Source organism: Artibeus jamaicensis, unplaced genomic scaffold (genome assembly GCF_021234435.1).
Source record: "Artibeus jamaicensis isolate MK-2021 breed Jamaican fruit bat unplaced genomic scaffold, CSHL_Jam_final contig_464, whole genome shotgun sequence".
In the NCBI taxonomy this organism is placed as follows: domain Eukaryota; kingdom Metazoa; phylum Chordata; class Mammalia; order Chiroptera; family Phyllostomidae; genus Artibeus; species Artibeus jamaicensis.
In genome coordinates this window covers 2,757,218-2,775,761 of record NW_026521842.1, presented here as the reverse complement: position 1 = coordinate 2,775,761, position 18,544 = coordinate 2,757,218, and the positions used below count along the sequence as shown (strand labels likewise).

Genomic DNA, 18,544 nt, shown 5'->3' with positions numbered 1-18,544 from the left:
CGTTATAGCAGCCCCAGGACAGACACACCCAGACATTTGGAACTGGGTGAAAGGACACTGGCCCAGACACTGTTGCCCAGGAACTATGGGGTGGTCCTGAGTGCCCTGGAGAAACAGAAGGAACGTACGGGGAGAGGAAAGTGCGCAGCTGCGAGAAGGCCGGGTGCACGACCTCAGCCCCTGAAACTGCCCAGCGCTGCTGAGAGTCCCATGAGATAGTTTGTGTCCCTGATATCCACTCCCTGTCGTGCTTCAGTTTCTTTGAAGTGATTCTTTTCATCAGAACTGGAACGTACATTGTAAAACAATGATTTCTGTCCCTCTTTTTTAAAAAAAAATTTAAAAGATTTTGTTTATTCATTTTTAAACATGAATATAATGTCTAAAAGGAGGAAGAGAAGGAGAGAAAGAAACGTCACTGTGTGGTTGTCTCTTGAGCGCCCCCTCCTGGGGACCTGGCATGCAACCCAGGCACGTGTCCAGATCAGAAAGCTAACCGGCAATCCCCAGGTTAGCAGCCTGTGCTCAATCCACTGAGTTACACCAGCCGGGGCTCTGTCCCTCTTTTTAATTTCAGAGATTGCATATGATCAGACTGTGAGACTTGACGTTCTACCCATCTACTTGGTCGTTACAAAATGAGGATCTGGCGTTCTCTTTTGTGGCCTGGAAAGATGAACGGACCTTCCGATTCATCAGGGGTTGGAGTGGGCGGTAATTGTTCACCATTATCTTCTGTTCTTCACCAAGTGCAGAGAACAGGAGCGTGCGAAATTCGGCCAGCTGGAATAGAGAGGTACCAGAGTAATCTGGGTGCAGGGACGGAGTGAGCCAGCTCCTGGGTGTTCCTCCTGCCTTGCATGGTCCCCTCCCACACAGAGTCGGGATGGCCCTGTGTGGCCAATACAATAGGGCAGGGGTGACTCCTGAGCAATATGAGGAAAGGCTTTGTAGATTCCCCCAGGGTCTCTTGGATCTCTCGCTCTGGAGAAGCCAGCTACCACGTTGCGAAGACATGCCAACAGACCCACGGGGAGGCCACGTAGGGAGGGACTGAGCCGACAGCCAGCACCAACTTGCAGGTTACTTGCGTGAGCCACTATGGGAATAAATCCTCCAACCCCAGGTAAGTTTTCGGAAAACTGTCGCCCTAGCCAGCTGACTGCAACTCCACGAGAGATTCTAGGCCAGAACCACCCCGAATTCTGACCCACGGCAACTCTGAGAGAAAACAAGTAATTATCATTTTCTTAAGCTACAAGTTTTGGAACTATTTGTTACACAGGGATGGAGAACTTATAAATACAATATAAATGCTAAAGTAATAGCTGATTTACTTTTTCACTGAAGGAACTAAAAGATTATTTTTTATGTATCATCTCATTTGTGCTCAGAAAGTACTTATGAACTCTGTGAAAATAACTCACATGTGTAATTAATACAGAAGTGACATTTTTACCCTCACAGGGCCCACTTATTGAGCAAGTTAGATCCTCATGGTTGATGAAGCGCCCTCTAGAGTTGTGTAGGGCACGGTGCACACTGTCTCCCAGGCACTCAAGCTCAGTGCTCTTGCTTTGCTCATGTTTTCAGAAATGCAGCCTTTCTCTCCTCCTCCACTTGGCAATCTCCTTCCTACTGTCCAGGGGGTGTACACAGCACCTCCCCAGCTCCCCTGGTCAGGGTAAGGGACTTCCGCTCTGTATTTTTATATATTTCCTTACCACCTGCTTTAAAACTATCCCCTTCCCACCAGACAGCAGTTTGCAGAGACTGACATCATTGTTTTTGTATAAGCCTCTTCCTTCCTGCCTCCTCCCACCCTCTCCTGCTACACACCTCACACAGAACGGGTGCTTATTACTTGTTTGTTGAGTGACAGAGGGGTCTTGGTGACGAGGGCCGTTCTTCCATCAAGGCCTTCCTGATGTCTGCAACAGTTCTGGTTTGGGGGCAGGATAGGTATTCTGCAACCCACATCTCGATGGTTGGCCTCTCAAAGCAAAGGGCATCATTCCATGACTTTTAAATAAAAGGATAGTTTCACAGACTCATGAGGCTGTTCTAAGAGAACATCCAGAGCCGTCAGAAAGAGTATAGCTGAGCCAGCGGCGGTAGAAACTGCAGCGATCGACCAGAAATGGGTGCCTGGGCGGGGCAGTGGGGTGGTGACTCCATGCTTGCTGTGTGGTAGTCACCCCTCAGTCTAAACTGCCCTAGACAGGCGGGCTTCCTCTGATTCTTGAGACTTCCAGACAAAAAGATACTACAGCTTTTAAAATATATATACATAAAATCTACTTATTTTAGAAAAAAATAGAATATGGAGATAAGAAAAAGAAAATAAAAACCACTGCAGCTCCATGAGCCTGGGACGACAAGTAGCAGCTTTTTGGTGTGTCTCTGCGTGGTAAATTATGGCGTTGTCCAGTGAACACGCACTCACCTCCTCTCTGCCCCACTGACTGCGGCCTTGCCATTGCGACTTGCTTTGGCTGACAGGGTGTGAATGGGCGTGATGCTAGCAGAAGCCTTAAGTGTGCACGTGTGGCTGGGCTTGCCTTTGCATTTTCATCCTTCACTGTGAGAAGCAGCCCTTGGTAGTCACTGGTCCCGGGGGAAGGAGAGACACTGGGCCTGGCCCAGCCACCCACAGTCTCACGTACAGCCTCCCAGCCAATCACAGACCCACAAGCAGAAAAAACAAATGCTTGTTATACGCTGTTGAGTTTCGGGTGGTTTGTTATGTCGCATTATTGTAGCAATAGTTGACTAATATAGTCCTTCTGGAGTTTTCTCTTGGCATATATAGCTCTGTAACTTCTTAATACGGTCTTTGAGAAAACCCTCTGCAACCCCAATTCCTTACTGGTCTATCGTCCAAAGGAGTGGAACAAACTAGAATGTTCTCTTCTCCTGCAATGGCCCGGCTTCTGCACTGGCTTCCCAATACCCATCTATGGCCTCCCTTTCTTGGTTAATTCATTCACCAACAAATACCTATTATGGGCCCATTATGAGCAAGGACCTGTGTCACCATTATAATGTCACTTCTGTTCTTTTAAAGTAACTTTATCCTGACATAGACCGGAGAGGAAGCATTGACCAAGTTCCACACTAGTCGTTAGGGATGCTTGCCAGGCTGAACTCCAAGCCACTAAAGATTAGATCAGCTAAATTGTCACTGTTTCCGCCATATCAGTTCCCTCTTCCTTCCCCTGCCCCTACCCCCTGTCTCTCTCTCTTTCTCTCACACACTAATATCTCAAAGTCAGAAGAATTGCGATTTCTGAACCTCTGTCTAATCTCAACAAACTTGTACTTCAACTGGAAAATTCTTCTCATGCAGGGACATCCAAAATGCACCAAAAGATAAACCCCACGATGCTCGCTCACAGTATCTCAGTGACACTTTCCAGCAATTTCTTCAGTGAGGTCCCACTGCACCCCTGCAGGCACAGCTCACCTGGCTCGCAGCCACTTCGATGGGCTTCTTCAGGACAATCCAGGTGACCGACTCGGTTAGTGGGGGAGTGGTGAGGGAGCCCGGGTAGGTCCAGTAATCCCGGCAGTGGGGCAGCAGGCGGGAGGGCTCGAAGGGGCCCACAGCCGCCCGTGTGTCCTGAGAGACAGACCACAGGCTGCGTCAGTGCCTGGGCAGAGATGTGGGGGCCCAGGAAGGAAGGGAATGGGGCTCCTTCTTTATCTCCGAGATGTGGCCGCCATGCCGCTACGGGGGAAGTGTGTGCCCCAAGATAAAGGCTGTGAGGCCACGGTTGCCACGCTTGGAAGCAGCGACAAGAACATATGACTCTTGCAGCAGAACACGAATCCTCACTGAATGCTTGTGTTTTTTCTTTTAAAGTTATTTGTTTTCATATACACAGGCTGTGAAAATATCAGTTTAAAAAAATGGTGGTAAAATAACATGCACAACATAAAGTTTACTGTTGTGACCATTTTTAAGTCTGTGGCATCAAGCACATTCGCAACGCTCACAACCATCCCCACCGTCTGCCCCAGGACCTCACTTCTTCTCAGCCTGGACCGCCGCCACTGAACACTCACACTCCGGGCCCCAGCACCCACCATCCTACTGTCTTTCTACTTTTTAAAAGTCTCTCACCCAAGGAATTATTGATTTTAGAGAGAGAGGAAGGGGTGGGGGTAGAGAGAGGGAGACATCGATTGGCGCCTCCCATACGCACACCGACTGGGGATCCGACCTGCAACCTAGGCATGTGCTGTGTGGGAGGATGCGCCATCCAGCTGCGCCGCCGGCCAGGCCCACCACCCTGCCCTCCGTGTCTGTGCATCCGACCCCCCAGGAACCTCGTGTGAGGGGCAGCATGCAGCATTTGTCCTCTTGTGACTGGCTGAGCTCACTCAGCAGAATGTCTTCAAGGTCCATCCGTGTTGTAGCGCGTGTCAGAGGTCCTTCCCTTTCTAAGGCCACATCGTGTTCATCCAGGCATCTGTCGACGGGTAAAGCTTGGGCTGCTTTCCTCCCCTGGCTACGGGGAGTAATGCCGCCGTGAGCACGAATAAGCCACTATCTCTTCAAGACCCGGCTTTCAGTTACTTTGCCTTTATACCTAGAAGTGGAGATGTCAGATCCTATGGGAATTCTGTTTAGTTTTTCGAAGAACTGCCAGACTGTTTTCCACCGTGGCTGCCCGTTTAAGACAGCTGAATGTGTCCTAAAGCAGCTGCCCTGATGTGAGAGCCGTGGTAAGGATGTGCACTCAGGAGGCTGCCCTGCGTGGATCCCGTTCCCTGACTCTCGTGCCAGGATCCCCTGTACCACCGGGAGCGGGCGGAGACAATGGGCCCAGACAGCTGTTCTTGGCCGTTGCGTGCCCGGATCTCTGTGCTGCTCCCATGGGGACTCCCGCCGGCACGTTCTGCTCGGAACCCCTTGTTCTGAACTTCAGAATTCCTGTTTGCTCCCTTTCTGTGCTTCACAAAGGATGTGGAGGAACCTGCCTTTCTGAGTTCCAGGGACGCCGACTCACTCACTCACTCACTCACAGACATGCGTTTCGCACCCACAGTGAGTCTGACTCTATCTTAGGTGCTGGGGTACAAAACCACCTGCCCTCGGGGCACTCGCCTTTTACGGGAGGGTAGCAATAGCATGCCAAATAATAAGTACGTACCTAGCAGCTTACACAGTGATGAGCATGATGGAGGAAAATAAAAGCAGGGTAGTGTGTGGGGGGCGGATTTAAGGGGGTGGACCTGAGGCCTCACCGGGAGAGTCATCTGAGCAAAGACCTGGAGGAGGTGGCAGAAGAGGCTATGCAGGTTCTGGGGTGGACAGAGTGGAGGCCCTGAGAGGCTGGAGGAACAGCAAAGAGGCTGGAATGAATAAATGAGACCAAAAGCAATAAAAAGAGATGTGGTCGGGGGAGCCTGCAGGTGGGGACGCCCCTGCTTCTGCTTAGGGCTGGGACCACTGAGGAAACCCACCAGCACAGGCAGGAGCAAGGGGCCACTGTTCTGGTGCTGCCCGGCACAGCGCCAGGGTGTGAAGAGGAAGGAGGGCCTCTGGGCCACTGTCTGCCCCCTTGTGAGCCAAAGACGCCTGAGCAGGCTTTTGCACGAATGGGAAATGATCCCTCAGGGTCCTCAGGTTGACAGGCCCAGGACGGTGGCTTTCGCCCCTCTGTGAATCAGGTGAGACTGAAGGCTGATGTAGGGACAGGCCTGTAAGCAGCATAGCACTGCCAGCTCCAGGCTGGGCGCTGCAGGATGTTCAGGCAGGAAGCAGACATCCTCTCCCGCAGGAAGGAGGCCTCCCTGGGCATCGGATCCTTCCACCTGGCCTTCAAAGGCAAAGTCAAAGGACCCAGACACATTCGTGTGTCCACCCACAGCTGGCTTTCGTCAGTCAGAAACGGGAGATGCTAGTGAAGCTGCTGACAAGAAGGAAGCAAACCGGTTCACACTGCGTGCGCCAGGTGTCATTCCACTTTGTAACTGACCATCCTGGAATGGCTTCAGAACAGCAATATTGCAGTCTAATTCACACAGCACAGAATTCACTCCTTGAAAGTGTGCAATTGCCATGGCTGGTGTGGCTCAGTGGATTGAGTACAAGCCTGCGAACTAAAGGGTTGCCGGTTCAATTCCCAGTCAGGCCACATGCCTGGGTTGCGGGCCAGGACCCTAGTAGGGATGCTCAAGAGGCAGACATACTTGATGTTTCTCTCCCCCTCTTTCTCTTTCCCTTCCCGTCTCTGTAAAAGTAAATAAGTAAAAATAAAAAAAAAACAAAGTATGCAATTTATGGCTTTTAGTATATTCACAGAGAGGCATGTGCAGCTCTCAGTCACCACAGTCAAGTTTAGAATGTTTTCATCACTTCAAAAAAGAACTCCAGAAATAAAAAGGAGCCTCAGTAAATGCTGTATGGCTCTTGCTGCCCCAACCTCTCCATGCCGCCCCACTCTGCCAAGGGCCCCGCTGACCTGCTCTCCACCCACGGGGATCTGCCTGTGCTGGACATTTCCCCTGAGTGGGACCATACAGTGGTTGGACTTTTGTGACTGGCTTCTCTCGCTCAGCTTATATTGTCAAGGCTCATCCACGGGGTAGTGTGTGTTGCTGTTTCATTCTTTTTTAGGGCTGCAGGGTATTCATTCCATTTTTGCTCTACTTAATTCCTGAAGGAAACAGGTCACCTATGTACACAGGACAAAATTCAAAAGGTACTAGTGGGTGTACTCCTCTCCTCCCCCTAGTGCCCAGCCCCACAGGCTGCCAAACGGCTTCTGAGACTATTGCCTTGAATTTTCAGAACCACCCTTTAAGGGGTATTTTTATGTTATTGACGAAGAAGGTGAGATAGATGAAAATGACTTTCTCAAATCCAGTTAGACAGTGGCAGAACCCGGGCGCTGCGGGAGGTCTGCCTCAGAGTTGGAAGGAGAAGAGAAAGAACAAGAAATTGGAGACCCATCTGAAGAAATGACAGAAAACTTCCCTCGCTCGATGAGGGAAGCAGACTTGCAAGTACAGAAAGCGCAGAGAACCCAAAGAACAGAAAGAAATCCAAAGAGGTCCACACCAAGACACATATTAACCAAAATGTGAAAGCTTAAATACAAGAGAAAAGCAGTTAGTCACCTACAAGAGAGCTCTAATAGGACTGTCTGCTGATTTTTCAAAAGATACTTGGTGGGCTGAAAGGGATAGGCAAGAACTATTCAAAGTGATGAAGAGCGAGGACCTACATCCGAGATGACTCTGTCCAGCAAAGCTGTCACTTAGAATGGAAGGGCAGAAAAAGTGCTTCCCAGACAAGAAAAAGCTAAAGGAATTCATCGCTACCAAGCCATTATTATATGAAATGTTAAAAGATCTTCTTTAAGAAGATAAAAAATATGAACAGTAAAGTGGCAATACATACATATCTATCAATGATTGAATCTAAAAAACAAAATAAACAAGCAGAACAGAAACAATCATGGATACAGAGAGCATTTAGATGGTTGCCAGATGGGAGGGGTGTGAGGGGTGGGTGAAGAGGTGAGGGGATGAAGAAGCACAAATAGGTCATTACAGAATAGCCGGGGGGATGTAAAGTGCAGTTAGGGAACAGAGTAGCCAAAGAACTTCTATGCATGACCAATGGATGTGGACAATGGTGTGGGCATTGCCTGAGGGAGTGGGTGGCTGGGTGGAGGGGGACAAAGGGGGAAAATTGGGACAACTGTAATAGCACAAACAATAAAATATAATAATAATTTTTTAAAAGCCAGGACTAGTTCCTCCCTCCGTGTGGGCTGCAGGGTGGATGCGAAGGCAGCACTCTGCTCACTGACAGTTACTTGCCAATTATCTATGTGTTTCTGGTAAGGTCCCCGAGAGTTGTGTGTCCTGTCCCGGAAGCATTTAGCATTCAGAACAGCCTATGATACAGAAAGCTCTTCCCCAGCGGGGCCCCCAAAGCCAGGTGGGGCCCCAAAGCCAATCAGGGCCCCTTCTGTACAAGGCTGTAGGCCCCGCTGGCTGGAGTGTTAGGTGGGAGCCCAGGGCACGATCTGGACCACCAGCCATCACGGATACAGACAGTCCAGCTCCTGGCGGATGGGCGCCTCTGCCGTAAGCCTTTGTGGTTCTCTTCTCTAAAATGTACATCCCACTGCAAAAGGAGGGAAGGCGGCTTACAGAGAAAGCTCCATTCAGTACAACATGGGAGAGTAACAGTGGGAGAAGAGGAAAAATCATAAGGTTTGGAACAAATTTGTAGTCACCAAGGCTTGGGGGCAGGGGGCTTGACTGTACCAGGGCCATAGGATGAAATGTGCGGGGTGGGGCACTTTTCTGTGTGGTCCTGGGTGAGGGACCCAGGACTCTACACATTTGTCAAAACCTATAGAATGTACACCACTAAGGTGACTTGTAACACTGCAAAATTTTTTAAATCGACACAGAACCCAGTACGGAGCATAGACTGTGACAAATGACTCTCGTGGATTATGCTTCCCAACCCTCGGAGCGTGGGCTGCTGCTTGCCAAGGTTGGGCCTTTTACCTCTTAAAATTCTAACTCATTTTTCACGTGAGGAAACTGAGGCCCCGAGATGATCAACAGGACCAGAATGGAGCCCAGGCAGCATCTTCTGTCACCGCACTGACACCCTTTCTCCCATGTGGTTGGCTCAGGAGACCCTCAGTTAGCCTGTGTGTGTGTGCGTGCATGTGTGTGTGTGTGCGTGCATGCCTGCACATGTGTGAGCTACAGAGCCTTCCATAGAAGGAAAACGCCCCCCTGAGTGAACAGGACCTCGCAGCCGGCTCCTTTCTTTCCCACCAGGAGGTGGAGACCATGGCTTGTAGGGGGTGGATGCTGATGGGGAAAACATCCCAGGTTTACTCTGGCCAAAGGCCAGTGAGGAAGAGGATACACTGAGCACCTTGACCTTGTGGAGTTTTTGAGATGGCAGACATGGCAGTGCTGTGTGGGAAGGGTGATCTGGTCTCGGTCCCATGAGGCCCACCCAGAGGTCAACATCAAGGGGAATGCAGCGCCCAGATCAAAGGACCCCCGTGAACCAACAGAGGAAGGGTTGACCCCCTGCTTTCCTGTGGAGCGAAGCTCACCATTGTTAAGACAGGTGGGAGCCCCAACCGTCCACGCGTTCAAGGACTGCCGTGACTGCTTCTGTCTCAGAAGGCTTTTGTTTGGTACTGAACAAATAAACTGCAATTCTTTGGAATTTCCACTTCTCTATCAAAGTCCTTTCTTAGCTGATGTTGGAGAAAAGCTACATTGTTGTCCTTGTCGTTTTTGAATCATGCTTAATGCAACAAGGTGTCCAAGGGGAGCTGGGCCAAGATCTACTCTGCTACACAAGAGGGGGTGGGGAGAGGACTCCCTTCCCCGTGGTCTCCGTGCCCTTGCGGCTGGGGTGGTCCTCAGTCCCCCCACCAGGATTGTGCCAGGTGGCGCTTGGGACTTGGGTAGGCACTCTTAAATGTTAATAGGTATCTATTTCATTCAGCTTTAACACAAACATTTTCACTAATGAATGTCATTGCCTGGAATAGGACTAGTGCAGGGGGACATAGTAAAAATCTTCAAGATGCTGCCTAGATGACCGAATTTTTGGAAACTCGAATCGAGTCTAGCACCCCAGTTATACTGAGACGAGAGGGGCCCCGGGAAGAACAGGGGCACAGTGACAGAGAGGGAGCCAGCCAGTGACCCAGCTGGAGCTGCCCCAGTGCGTCCAGTTTCTAGGGCGGGGCTCAGACCCTCTCGGCAACACTCCCTCCACCACACTGGTTGTTTTCCTCACAAATGAGTCAGTGTTCTAGACGGTTTTGCCTTCCCAATCACGCTGATTTTGATACACGTAGCTTACCTTATGTTTTATTTCCGGCAGGACCTCCACCAACGTCTGCAGTGCTTCGTGATGGGCCCCCAGCTGCAACAGCACAGGCGTAGGAGCGTTCATTGAAAAAGGTGGGGACAGGGTGCGGCGCGCGCCTCATTCTAGGCAGGCAGCGTTTAAGAAGACGTTCTTCTTTACTGGACACCGCTGTCTCCATGAGGAGAGCTATACCCCAGCAAGAGATTACCTTTAAAAATACGCCTATCACAGCCAAGCCATTCTCTCCCAGTACAGCTTCTTTGTAGTGTTGGTATTTCACAGAATTCCAGTGAACTAAATGCAGCTGAAACACAGGAGAGAAAGATTTGCACCCACCGCAGTGCGGCAGGGAGCAGGGCCGTCACTGCCCCCCTGTGGCAGTCCCCCCTGCGCACTCCCTGATGCCCTCGGGGCTGGGAAGGGCTCGGCCCAGACGCCAGCAGCCTGCCTGCAGCCCCCGAAGGGCCAACAAAGTCACGCACAGCAAGCACCTCGGTGATTTTGGTGGGAGAGCAATAGGCTTTATAAACTTCATAAAATAAAAATGGGGGGTGGACTTCTTGCTGTTTTTCGTGTTTCAGATATCCTTGAATGTGGTTTGCTGGATCAAATAGAGGGCTCTCCGTTAAATTTGAAATTCAGATAAACAACAAATAATTGTTAATGCCCCAGATATTGCATTTTTTCTGCATTGGTCACCCTCCCTTGAACTTGCTTTGTGTCCTTATTTCGAACCCCTGCTTCCATTTTCCCAAGTCCAGATTCGGCATCAGGATTGACCAGATGACACGGATTTAAATCAGAGGCAGGGAAATGGCTTGGGAAACAGGCTTTCCTGGGTCACTGGCAAGTGGGGGGCAGAGCCAAACCCGATGCTGGGTTTGGCTCAGAACCTAGAATGGCCTGGGTGTCCATACAGACTTCCTTCTACGGGAATGAGTCGTGGAGGAGGCCTTTCTGAATGGTGACCCAAACCCCGAGTCCTCGAGGACAGAGCCCAGCAAGCCCTCCCCACACAGTGGCTGGATCCCAGGGCCCCGGGATCCCCTGCTGGGGTGTTGGGTCCACCACCTGTGCTCTGGGTGGCTCTTCACTCCCAGGTCTCCGTGTTCCCAGACACATGCACTGTGGACAGAGAAGGTGGTGAGGCCCATCCATAGCTGATCTGGAAACCCCCACCTGCTGCCCTATTGCAACCTCCCAGAAATGGAGGCAGCGGGGCCCAGGGTCCTGCCTGCAGCCTCCTTCGTTCACAGACACCATATTGGGAGCGGGCTTCACCTTGCCAGCTCCCCAGAGGAAACAGCACCCCACAACCTGTGTCCCAGGCAAGGCCGGGAGGGATCTGACTCAGAGGGAGGCCCTCGTAGGTCCCGTCCAGGATCTTGTCTGTATATTAATAAATTACAACGACCTCCCTGTTAAAATAATTGTTCATTAAAAGCCATGGTGAGGATACACAGTTATGAAGATAAAAGGTGTGCTGTCAGATGAAAGGAGGCGTGTTCCTTTTTTCATGTTTGTAAATATGTGTATAATTATAACAATAGATGTAACTCCCTATATATAAGCTATCCCCATAGGTCACCTCTTGGTGTGTGACTACAGGTGATTTTTAGTTTGGCCGACTCTAGTTTGATTTTAATTGTAGTATTACTCTGTAACATGGGCAACAAAATGTTGAAAAAAACCCCGCCATTCATAACTTGAAATGCATTTGAAATTCAGGTGTTTGGCGGGTGGAGGAAGGGATGGGTGGGTGGACAGAGGTGTGATAAAGTGAACACGGAAAAATGTTAATATAAGATCTGGGAGGCGGACTTGTGGGCTCTCACTTCCTGCACAGTTCTTTACATTTTTTCAAAGAATTTCAGAATAAAATATTGGTGGAAATCTATAAGGCACCAGTTATCACCCCACCATAACTACAAACACCAATTCCTAACATTTACCTGCTCATTTTCCCCCTGATTCCCATTTCTGAATGTTGCAAATATCACTTTGTTCTGGGATGATCTCTATTGCAAAGATTTCTCAGATTCTCAGCAGGAGGCCTCAAATGCCTGGAAGGACAGGGAGGGGCTGGTCCAAAATCAACGCCGGTGAGCACGGGGCTGCGTGAGAAGCTGCCAGGGGCACAGACTGTTCCTGAATCCCAGCTGTCTGGTTCCAGTAAGTTACCTAACCACTGAGAACTTCAGTCTCTTCTTCTGTTAAATACCCTCCCTTTAGGACAGTTGTGTGATTGAATGGACAGGGCGGCCAGTTGCTTTGGTTTGAGCACAGAGAGCCCCACATCCCGGAAAAGCCTCCCTTTCTCAGCCACTGGGATGGTCGGCTGTCCTGCACATGAGCTGGGCACGTAGAAAGCATCCACATATTCGCCACTGCAGTGGTGACATCTACAAACCTCTGCTGGGTACACGTGGTCGTCCACCGCATGCTCCGAGCCCCACTCATCCATTGCTCCCCAGTGGAAGTGGAACTGCTTTAGCTGGTAGTGGTTTTCCAAGGGGCCGCCGCTAATTCCTGAAAAATGAAACCAGCGGAACTCATGTTAGACTGCTTGTTCGGTGGGCTGTGATATTGCTGTGACACTGTACACTGAAGCCACATGATTTCACTGTCGATTGATGTCCTTCTGAAATGACAAACTGGAAGGTGGTCACCATGTCCCAGTCACCTGGCCCTAAGCCAGCCCTTACGTATTTACGGTAAATGCCTGAGAGAATGCGGATTCCAGTGCTGCCACCAGGTGGCAGTAGAGGCTTCAACCCCTGCCTGCCCCAATAAGGCAAAGGAAAACCATTTGTGAGATGCATGCACATCCTGTAAGATCCAGACTTCCTTAATTTAAAAAATGTTTCTTGAATGAAAATAATGGCTTAAATCCTATCACCAAATAACTTCATAAACTAGTATGTAAAGAGCAAGTTTTGAAACAAATTCTCACCTACAACATGCTACCTCTTCCACCATCTCTGGTGTGTCTATGCAGTCTAGGTCAGTCTAGTCCCCCCTATGACCAGGTTTTATAGGAACTCTCCTTTCTAAGTCACACTAACCCCCCTGGCGTAGCCTCCCCAAGAACTGTTAGCTTGAGGCACACGAACTCAGAATGCACCTTCACTGTGGAATCTGGCTCTCAGCTGCAGAACTGTAGGCGCCCTCCAGAGGTTCAGGGACAGGGCAGGGACTCTGTATGTTAATGACCTTCTGGGCGGCTCTGATGTGCATGGCTTAGCCCGCCTCTAGTTGCGCTTTGCTACTAAATTTGCATGGACAACTGCTACAGATACAGTGGTCTCTGATACAGATACAGACACCTCACTTTTCACTGAAGTGAGCTTGTGCTACTGGCTGGCTGGGACAAGTCTGCAAAGCAGAGCAGAGCCATGGAGTGAATTCCCGGGTCCCTGTGTGCCTCAGCTCCTCTGTGCATCAAATACGACAGGCTAGTGGTATTTTCTGTTTGGTCTTTACCATAGAAAGTATTTGTAGCAGGAAACACTGGACTATAAAATAGGAAAACTGGCTCAGCTCACGACTCTGCTCTTGATCAAGTCGTAAAGCTTCCCGAGGTCTTTCTGGACTTGAAATAAGGGCATTGGTGAGAAGGCCATTAGGGTCTCATCTAGTCATAAAGTTCTGTGTTTTCATGAGATAATCTTCTATTCCCCTTAACACACACACAGATACAAATTATGTCTTAATTATTCAAGATACATAGAAATATAGCTTTCCCTACCAGGTATATAAAAACATTTTAACTCATAAACCCTGACTCGACTGCTGGCTGAGAGTGCTGTGAGCATGCAGGAAGAAAACCTCTCAGGCGGGTTCAAACTGCAAGACTAACGGAGATGCTCTGCGGTTAGAAATCCAAGAGGGCTGATTTTTTTTTTTTGCCTTTGAGGGGTGAGGATACTTCAGCAGATTGACCTTTGTAGTTTTGTGTTGTGTTTTAATTTATGGTGGGAAGTTAAATAGGTTGCCAGTAATCCCTGAGGTGTAATGATTAGAGGTAGGATTCGAACCCAGTCTGACACCAAACGTGCCCCTTTCCACTTTACCCTTTAAAGTACAAAAGGTAATCAAAGGAGTTATGGGACCATGAAATGCAGGCAGTGGCACTTCTGCCGGGCACCTTGTATCAGTGGTGGAAAGTGAGTTTGCAGCATTGGGCAGCCAGAGACACGTGCCACCAAAATGCATTGCTTAGTGACCAAGAGCCTGTTGTCTGACCGAATGCCCTCCAGGAGATGTCCTGGGCTCTGAGACACCGAGACCGGCAGTATGCTCACGCACACAGAAGGTGGCCCTGTGCGTACTAATGTATGTCTGTGTCATCTTGTCCAGAACTTCAGCGTGAGAAGGCAGGAGTGACGGGTGTTTTATCTAAGTCAGAGAAAGTTGAATTGGACACAAACTGGTGGACACAATTTGTAAGGCTATGAGTTAAAGACCACCCTGTTGAGTTCCCAGGAGAGGGACCATTTCTGCCTAGTTCATCACTGTATTCTCAGCACTTAGTCCAGGACACGCCCACTGGAGGCACCCCTCGGATGAGTGAATGGGATTATTCGGCTCACTGATTAGTTCATTCAGTCAGTCAGTAGGCAGGTCTGTGTATCACAGCAGAATTCATCCTTTCCCGCAGTAGCTTGGAACTGTCTGGGATTTCTAGGGAATTCCACAGAATACTATAATTATTTTAAGACCTGGGTTTGCAGTTTAGCTCTAACATGCTGTATGACATTGAACAAGTTGCCCAGTCTCTCTGAGCCTCAGCCTCCCCGCCTGTAAAATGAGGAGCATTGGCAAGATAAATGGAAATAATGGCGGGGGAAATCACTTTGTAAAGAGCTGCCAGACAATGATGATGATAATAATTCTGATCACTAAATGTCACATAACCTTTCAGGGACTCAGCTCCTTCATCCATTAAAAAAAAAAAAAGAATTAGTACCTAAATGGTTTTAGTGGTCCCTTCCAGCTCAAGCATCTTAGATTTCTGTGTAGGTACATATGTCTCCAAAAGGAATGATACAAGCTGCATGAGGCATGTATTCGCCACCAGGTGGATGCCTGCCAGATCCCCACCAAAAATAACCTTCAGAAAATCACTTCCCACTGTTGCCAACAACAGAGCCAGAACCAGAGACTGGGGGATGGGAAGGGACTTGTGGGCATAGAGCCTTGCTCCTTCCTCTGGCAGGTAAAGAGGTGCAGAGGTGAGAAGGCTTTCCTAAGTTTGCCCACCGTGCAGGCCTGGAGCCCATGGGCCACAGCCCCACGCTCTCCCCCACCAACATCAAACTGCCCCCGGAATTCTTTACTGATGATTCCTCTTACCAGTCAGACTCTCGCCTGTCTGCTGCTGGAAGACCCACAGTCCAAATATAAATGGAAGTCTGTTCTTTGAAACCCTGGGACTCTCCCACTGCAGGAAGAATGTTTCTTTTCAGTGGGGCCCCCAGAATATACATTTCCTTCTCGAGTTCAAACTAACATCTGGTCGTTTGTACAGGAACCAGGGACTTGCTGGAAACCCGGGCTGAGACCAAGCAAACATAACAAACCCCCCAAAAGCCTGCTCCCCTGTACTAGATTTATAACATACTAATGCAAATAGGAGATAAGCAAAACGAGCTTTTCTGGGAGAATGTGGGAGGAGGAAGAAAGCGTAGATCCGGTGGGTATCCCTGTGCTACAACGTGAGCTTGGTTGGAGCGCCCCCGTGTGGCTGATTGGTGGAGACACTCCAGGATCAGCCATTCTGGTCTATGCAGCCTCACTTCTTTACAAGAACAGCAGCAGGACTTCTGGGCAAGATGGAGGCCTAAGTAGACACACTGTGCCTCCTCACACAACCAAAATAAGGACACCAACAATTTAGAAAAAACAAAAACAAAAACAACCAGTACTGACAGAAAATTGAACTGTATGGAAGTGACAATGAAGGAATTAAAGAAGAAACATTCATCCAGACTGGTAGGAGGGGTGGAGTCAGGCAGCCAGGTGGAGAGGGGTCCTGGCAAAGTGGTGGCTGTCAAGCTCAAGGGCAAAGGGCTTCTGTGTGTTCTCCAGACCAGGAAGCCCTCTGTAACTGCCTACGGGCAAGTGGGAGCCTGGCAGGTGCCAGCACATTGTCGGTGTGGGCGGGGGGGGGGACGGGACAACCCCACCCCGGACCCTGGGATGAGGGAGTCCAGATCACTGCCTGGGAATTAAATGCTAAGGTCATCACGGTTTGGCTCTGCTTTTGCAGCCAGGCAGACCTGAGCGGAAATCCTGGTTTCACACAGTTCAGCTTTGCATGGGTAGTTCTATCTCTCTCTGTGTCTCTGATGCCACACTTTGAAAAAGCTGATGCCATCTAGTTCATCAGAACACGGTGAGGGTCAAACACGGCGATGCTTACAAAATGCTCTACAGCAGAGCCCCCGGCACCAGGGAGACCTCGACTAGCAGCAGCACTTTCTGTTTTTGATACCGGTATTACTGTTCTTGTTAAAATTATCATCACCATCGCACCGGCCAGGTGGCTCAGTTGCTTGGAGTGCCGTCCAGTACACCAGAAGTTTGTGGGTTTGATACCCAGTCAGGACACATACCTAGGTTGCAGGTTTGATCCCCAGTTGGTGCGCTTATAAGAGGCAGCTGGTCGATGTTTGCCTCTCACGTTGATGTTTTTATATTCCCTCTCTCTCCCTTCCCCTCTCTCTAAAATCAGTAAGCGTGTCCTAGGGTGGCAAACAGTTTTTTAGGTTATCATCAATATCATCATCAAAACAGAGATTTGCAGTCGCCTGAAACAGCCACTCCAAGATAGGACCTGCCCATACAGCCAGTGAAGAGTAAACATTATGTTAAGAGATTGTCCATTAGAAGGGGCTCGGCCAGGCACAGATGCATAAAAGAGGAAATCATTCATATGTTCAACAAATACTCACTGAGTTCCTACTGTGTGCACCTCCTCTGCTGAGTATTGGGGATCAGGGGAGAGCGATCAGTTGCCATCCTGACCTCCTGGGGCAGGGAATCCAGGGAGGCGGGCACACAGTCACTGAGTGATGAACGTAGACAGGTATGGGAGTTGTAACAGACACGAATAAGTCCTTGGGGGGACCTAAACTGGGGCAGGGCATCCCTAAGGAAGGGGTGGCTCAGCCGAGCCCTGAGAATGAAGGTGGAAATGGTCCTGGGGAGCCAGGGATGGGAGATAAGAGGCCTGGAGGGAGAGAGGGGGCCACCATACTGGTGCAGCAGGTGGTCTGAGTGGCCGGGGGTGCGGGGGCTCATGCAGGGAGCACTGAGACGGGCTGGGGAAGCCCCGTGTAGGTGCGGGCAGTGGCTGAGTAGGGGAGGCTTCGTCCACAGATTTGGAATGTTCTGGTCTTAAAAAATGGACACATGATGCAAGATTTGCCCAAACCAGTCGACTGATTCCTCAACTCCCCCGGCCTGACTCTAACCTGGGCCTGCTGGTTGGAGTGCAGGGAGAGACACCACTGGGTGTGGACTGGGCATCCTTTCGGGCAGCCGCCTGCCGCGGTGGAGCACTGGGGACCGGAGCACAGCTGCGGGCCTGGAGGCTGTGCCCATGGGTGTCGTTTTCTGTCACAAGGCCAACATCAAAGCCCTGAAGAATGGCTTGTCTCTGTGGTGGCCTCTCCCGAGCGTGTCACAGGGCTCTACTCAGCTTCTCATTCAGAAGTTCCTTGAATTCATTTTCCAAGGCCTCCACCACGGCTCCTTTCAAATCTCTCCTCTTTCTTACCTTCTTTCTGTTGAGTCTTGCCCTCCATCTCCTTCCCCTCTTCTCCTGAGGTGGTCCCCCAGGTGGTCCCCTCGGCCACACACAACCCTTCTTCCCCTCTTCTTCCTCCCCTTCCTCCTCCTCTCTACAGGCTCCTCTGTCTTTCAAAGTCCTGGGGAAGTGTAGTGGCCCATTCTGTTCTACACACCAGCCTCGCACTTGGTTATGAGACCCTCCTTCTAGTGCTCTTTTTGTGGGCAGCCAAGTGTCCTGGTGGCCTGCAGGGACCTGGGAGGATTCCTTTGCCCTCCTTCTGCCCACTGGTCCTGAAAACATATGGAGTCCTCCCCAGTCAAAGAAAGCCAGACTAGGCCTGGCCAGCAGCTGCTTCTCCGTCTTCGCTGTGCTCCCTCTGGTGGAAGACACTAAGACAGCACACAGCCTTGCTTTGGTCTTCCCATTTCGAATAAACCACCGTAGGTGAAGCTATCATTACCAAGCACTGTACCTAATTCTCCAGGCACAGGAGGAGCTAAGTGGTTCGCTCGGGTCCTCTTTTAATCCTCCCACCAGCCAGATAGACGGGTTCCAATCTGCAGTTTACTGAGGAGGAGACTGAGGGTCAAAGAGGGCAGGTGACGTGTTCCACTGGCCGGCCAGTAAGAGGGGGAACTCAGCCTTGCACCCTGTGTGTGCTGGCTCCAGAGCGAGGCCCTCGATACTGTGCTGCCCCACCCCTGCTCCGGAGGAGTAAGGTGAATCCCCTCCTGGGTGCTGGAGGGGCAGCCCAGGGCCCCGTCGCCCAAAGAAGAAGGGTCTCACGTGGAAGACAGAGACATTTTGCCATCTGCCACTCTGCTCACCCACTCAGCGAAGTGGGTGGGCTGAGGGGACAGCAG

At 50.3% G+C, this 18,544-nt stretch overlaps 1 protein-coding gene across 4 annotated transcripts in view; it reads right to left on the bottom strand.

Moving 5' to 3' along the window:
- Nucleotides 1–323: 323 nt before the first annotated feature.
- CA5A (carbonic anhydrase 5A) overlaps nt 324–18,544 on the bottom strand; it is a 30,295-nt gene continuing 12,074 nt past the window's right edge. Inside the window, exons 3-8 of one of the 4 annotated variants that reach the window (XM_053666772.1) lie at nt 12,294–12,412; nt 10,955–11,008; nt 10,092–10,187; nt 9,875–9,937; nt 3,467–3,622; nt 324–783 (exon numbers count right to left, since the gene is read on the bottom strand). In XM_053666772.1, coding sequence (XP_053522747.1) covers nt 613–783; nt 3,467–3,622; nt 9,875–9,937; nt 10,092–10,187; nt 10,955–11,008; nt 12,294–12,412 — 659 coding nt within the window. In that variant the 3' untranslated portion in view covers nt 324–612. Of the gene's footprint in view, nt 784–3,466; nt 3,623–6,241; nt 8,150–9,874; nt 9,938–10,091; nt 10,188–10,954; nt 11,009–12,293; nt 12,413–18,544 lie in introns of those variants that run through there. The other 3 variants (XM_053666774.1, XM_037142363.2, XM_053666775.1) reach the window with 3 other exon arrangements.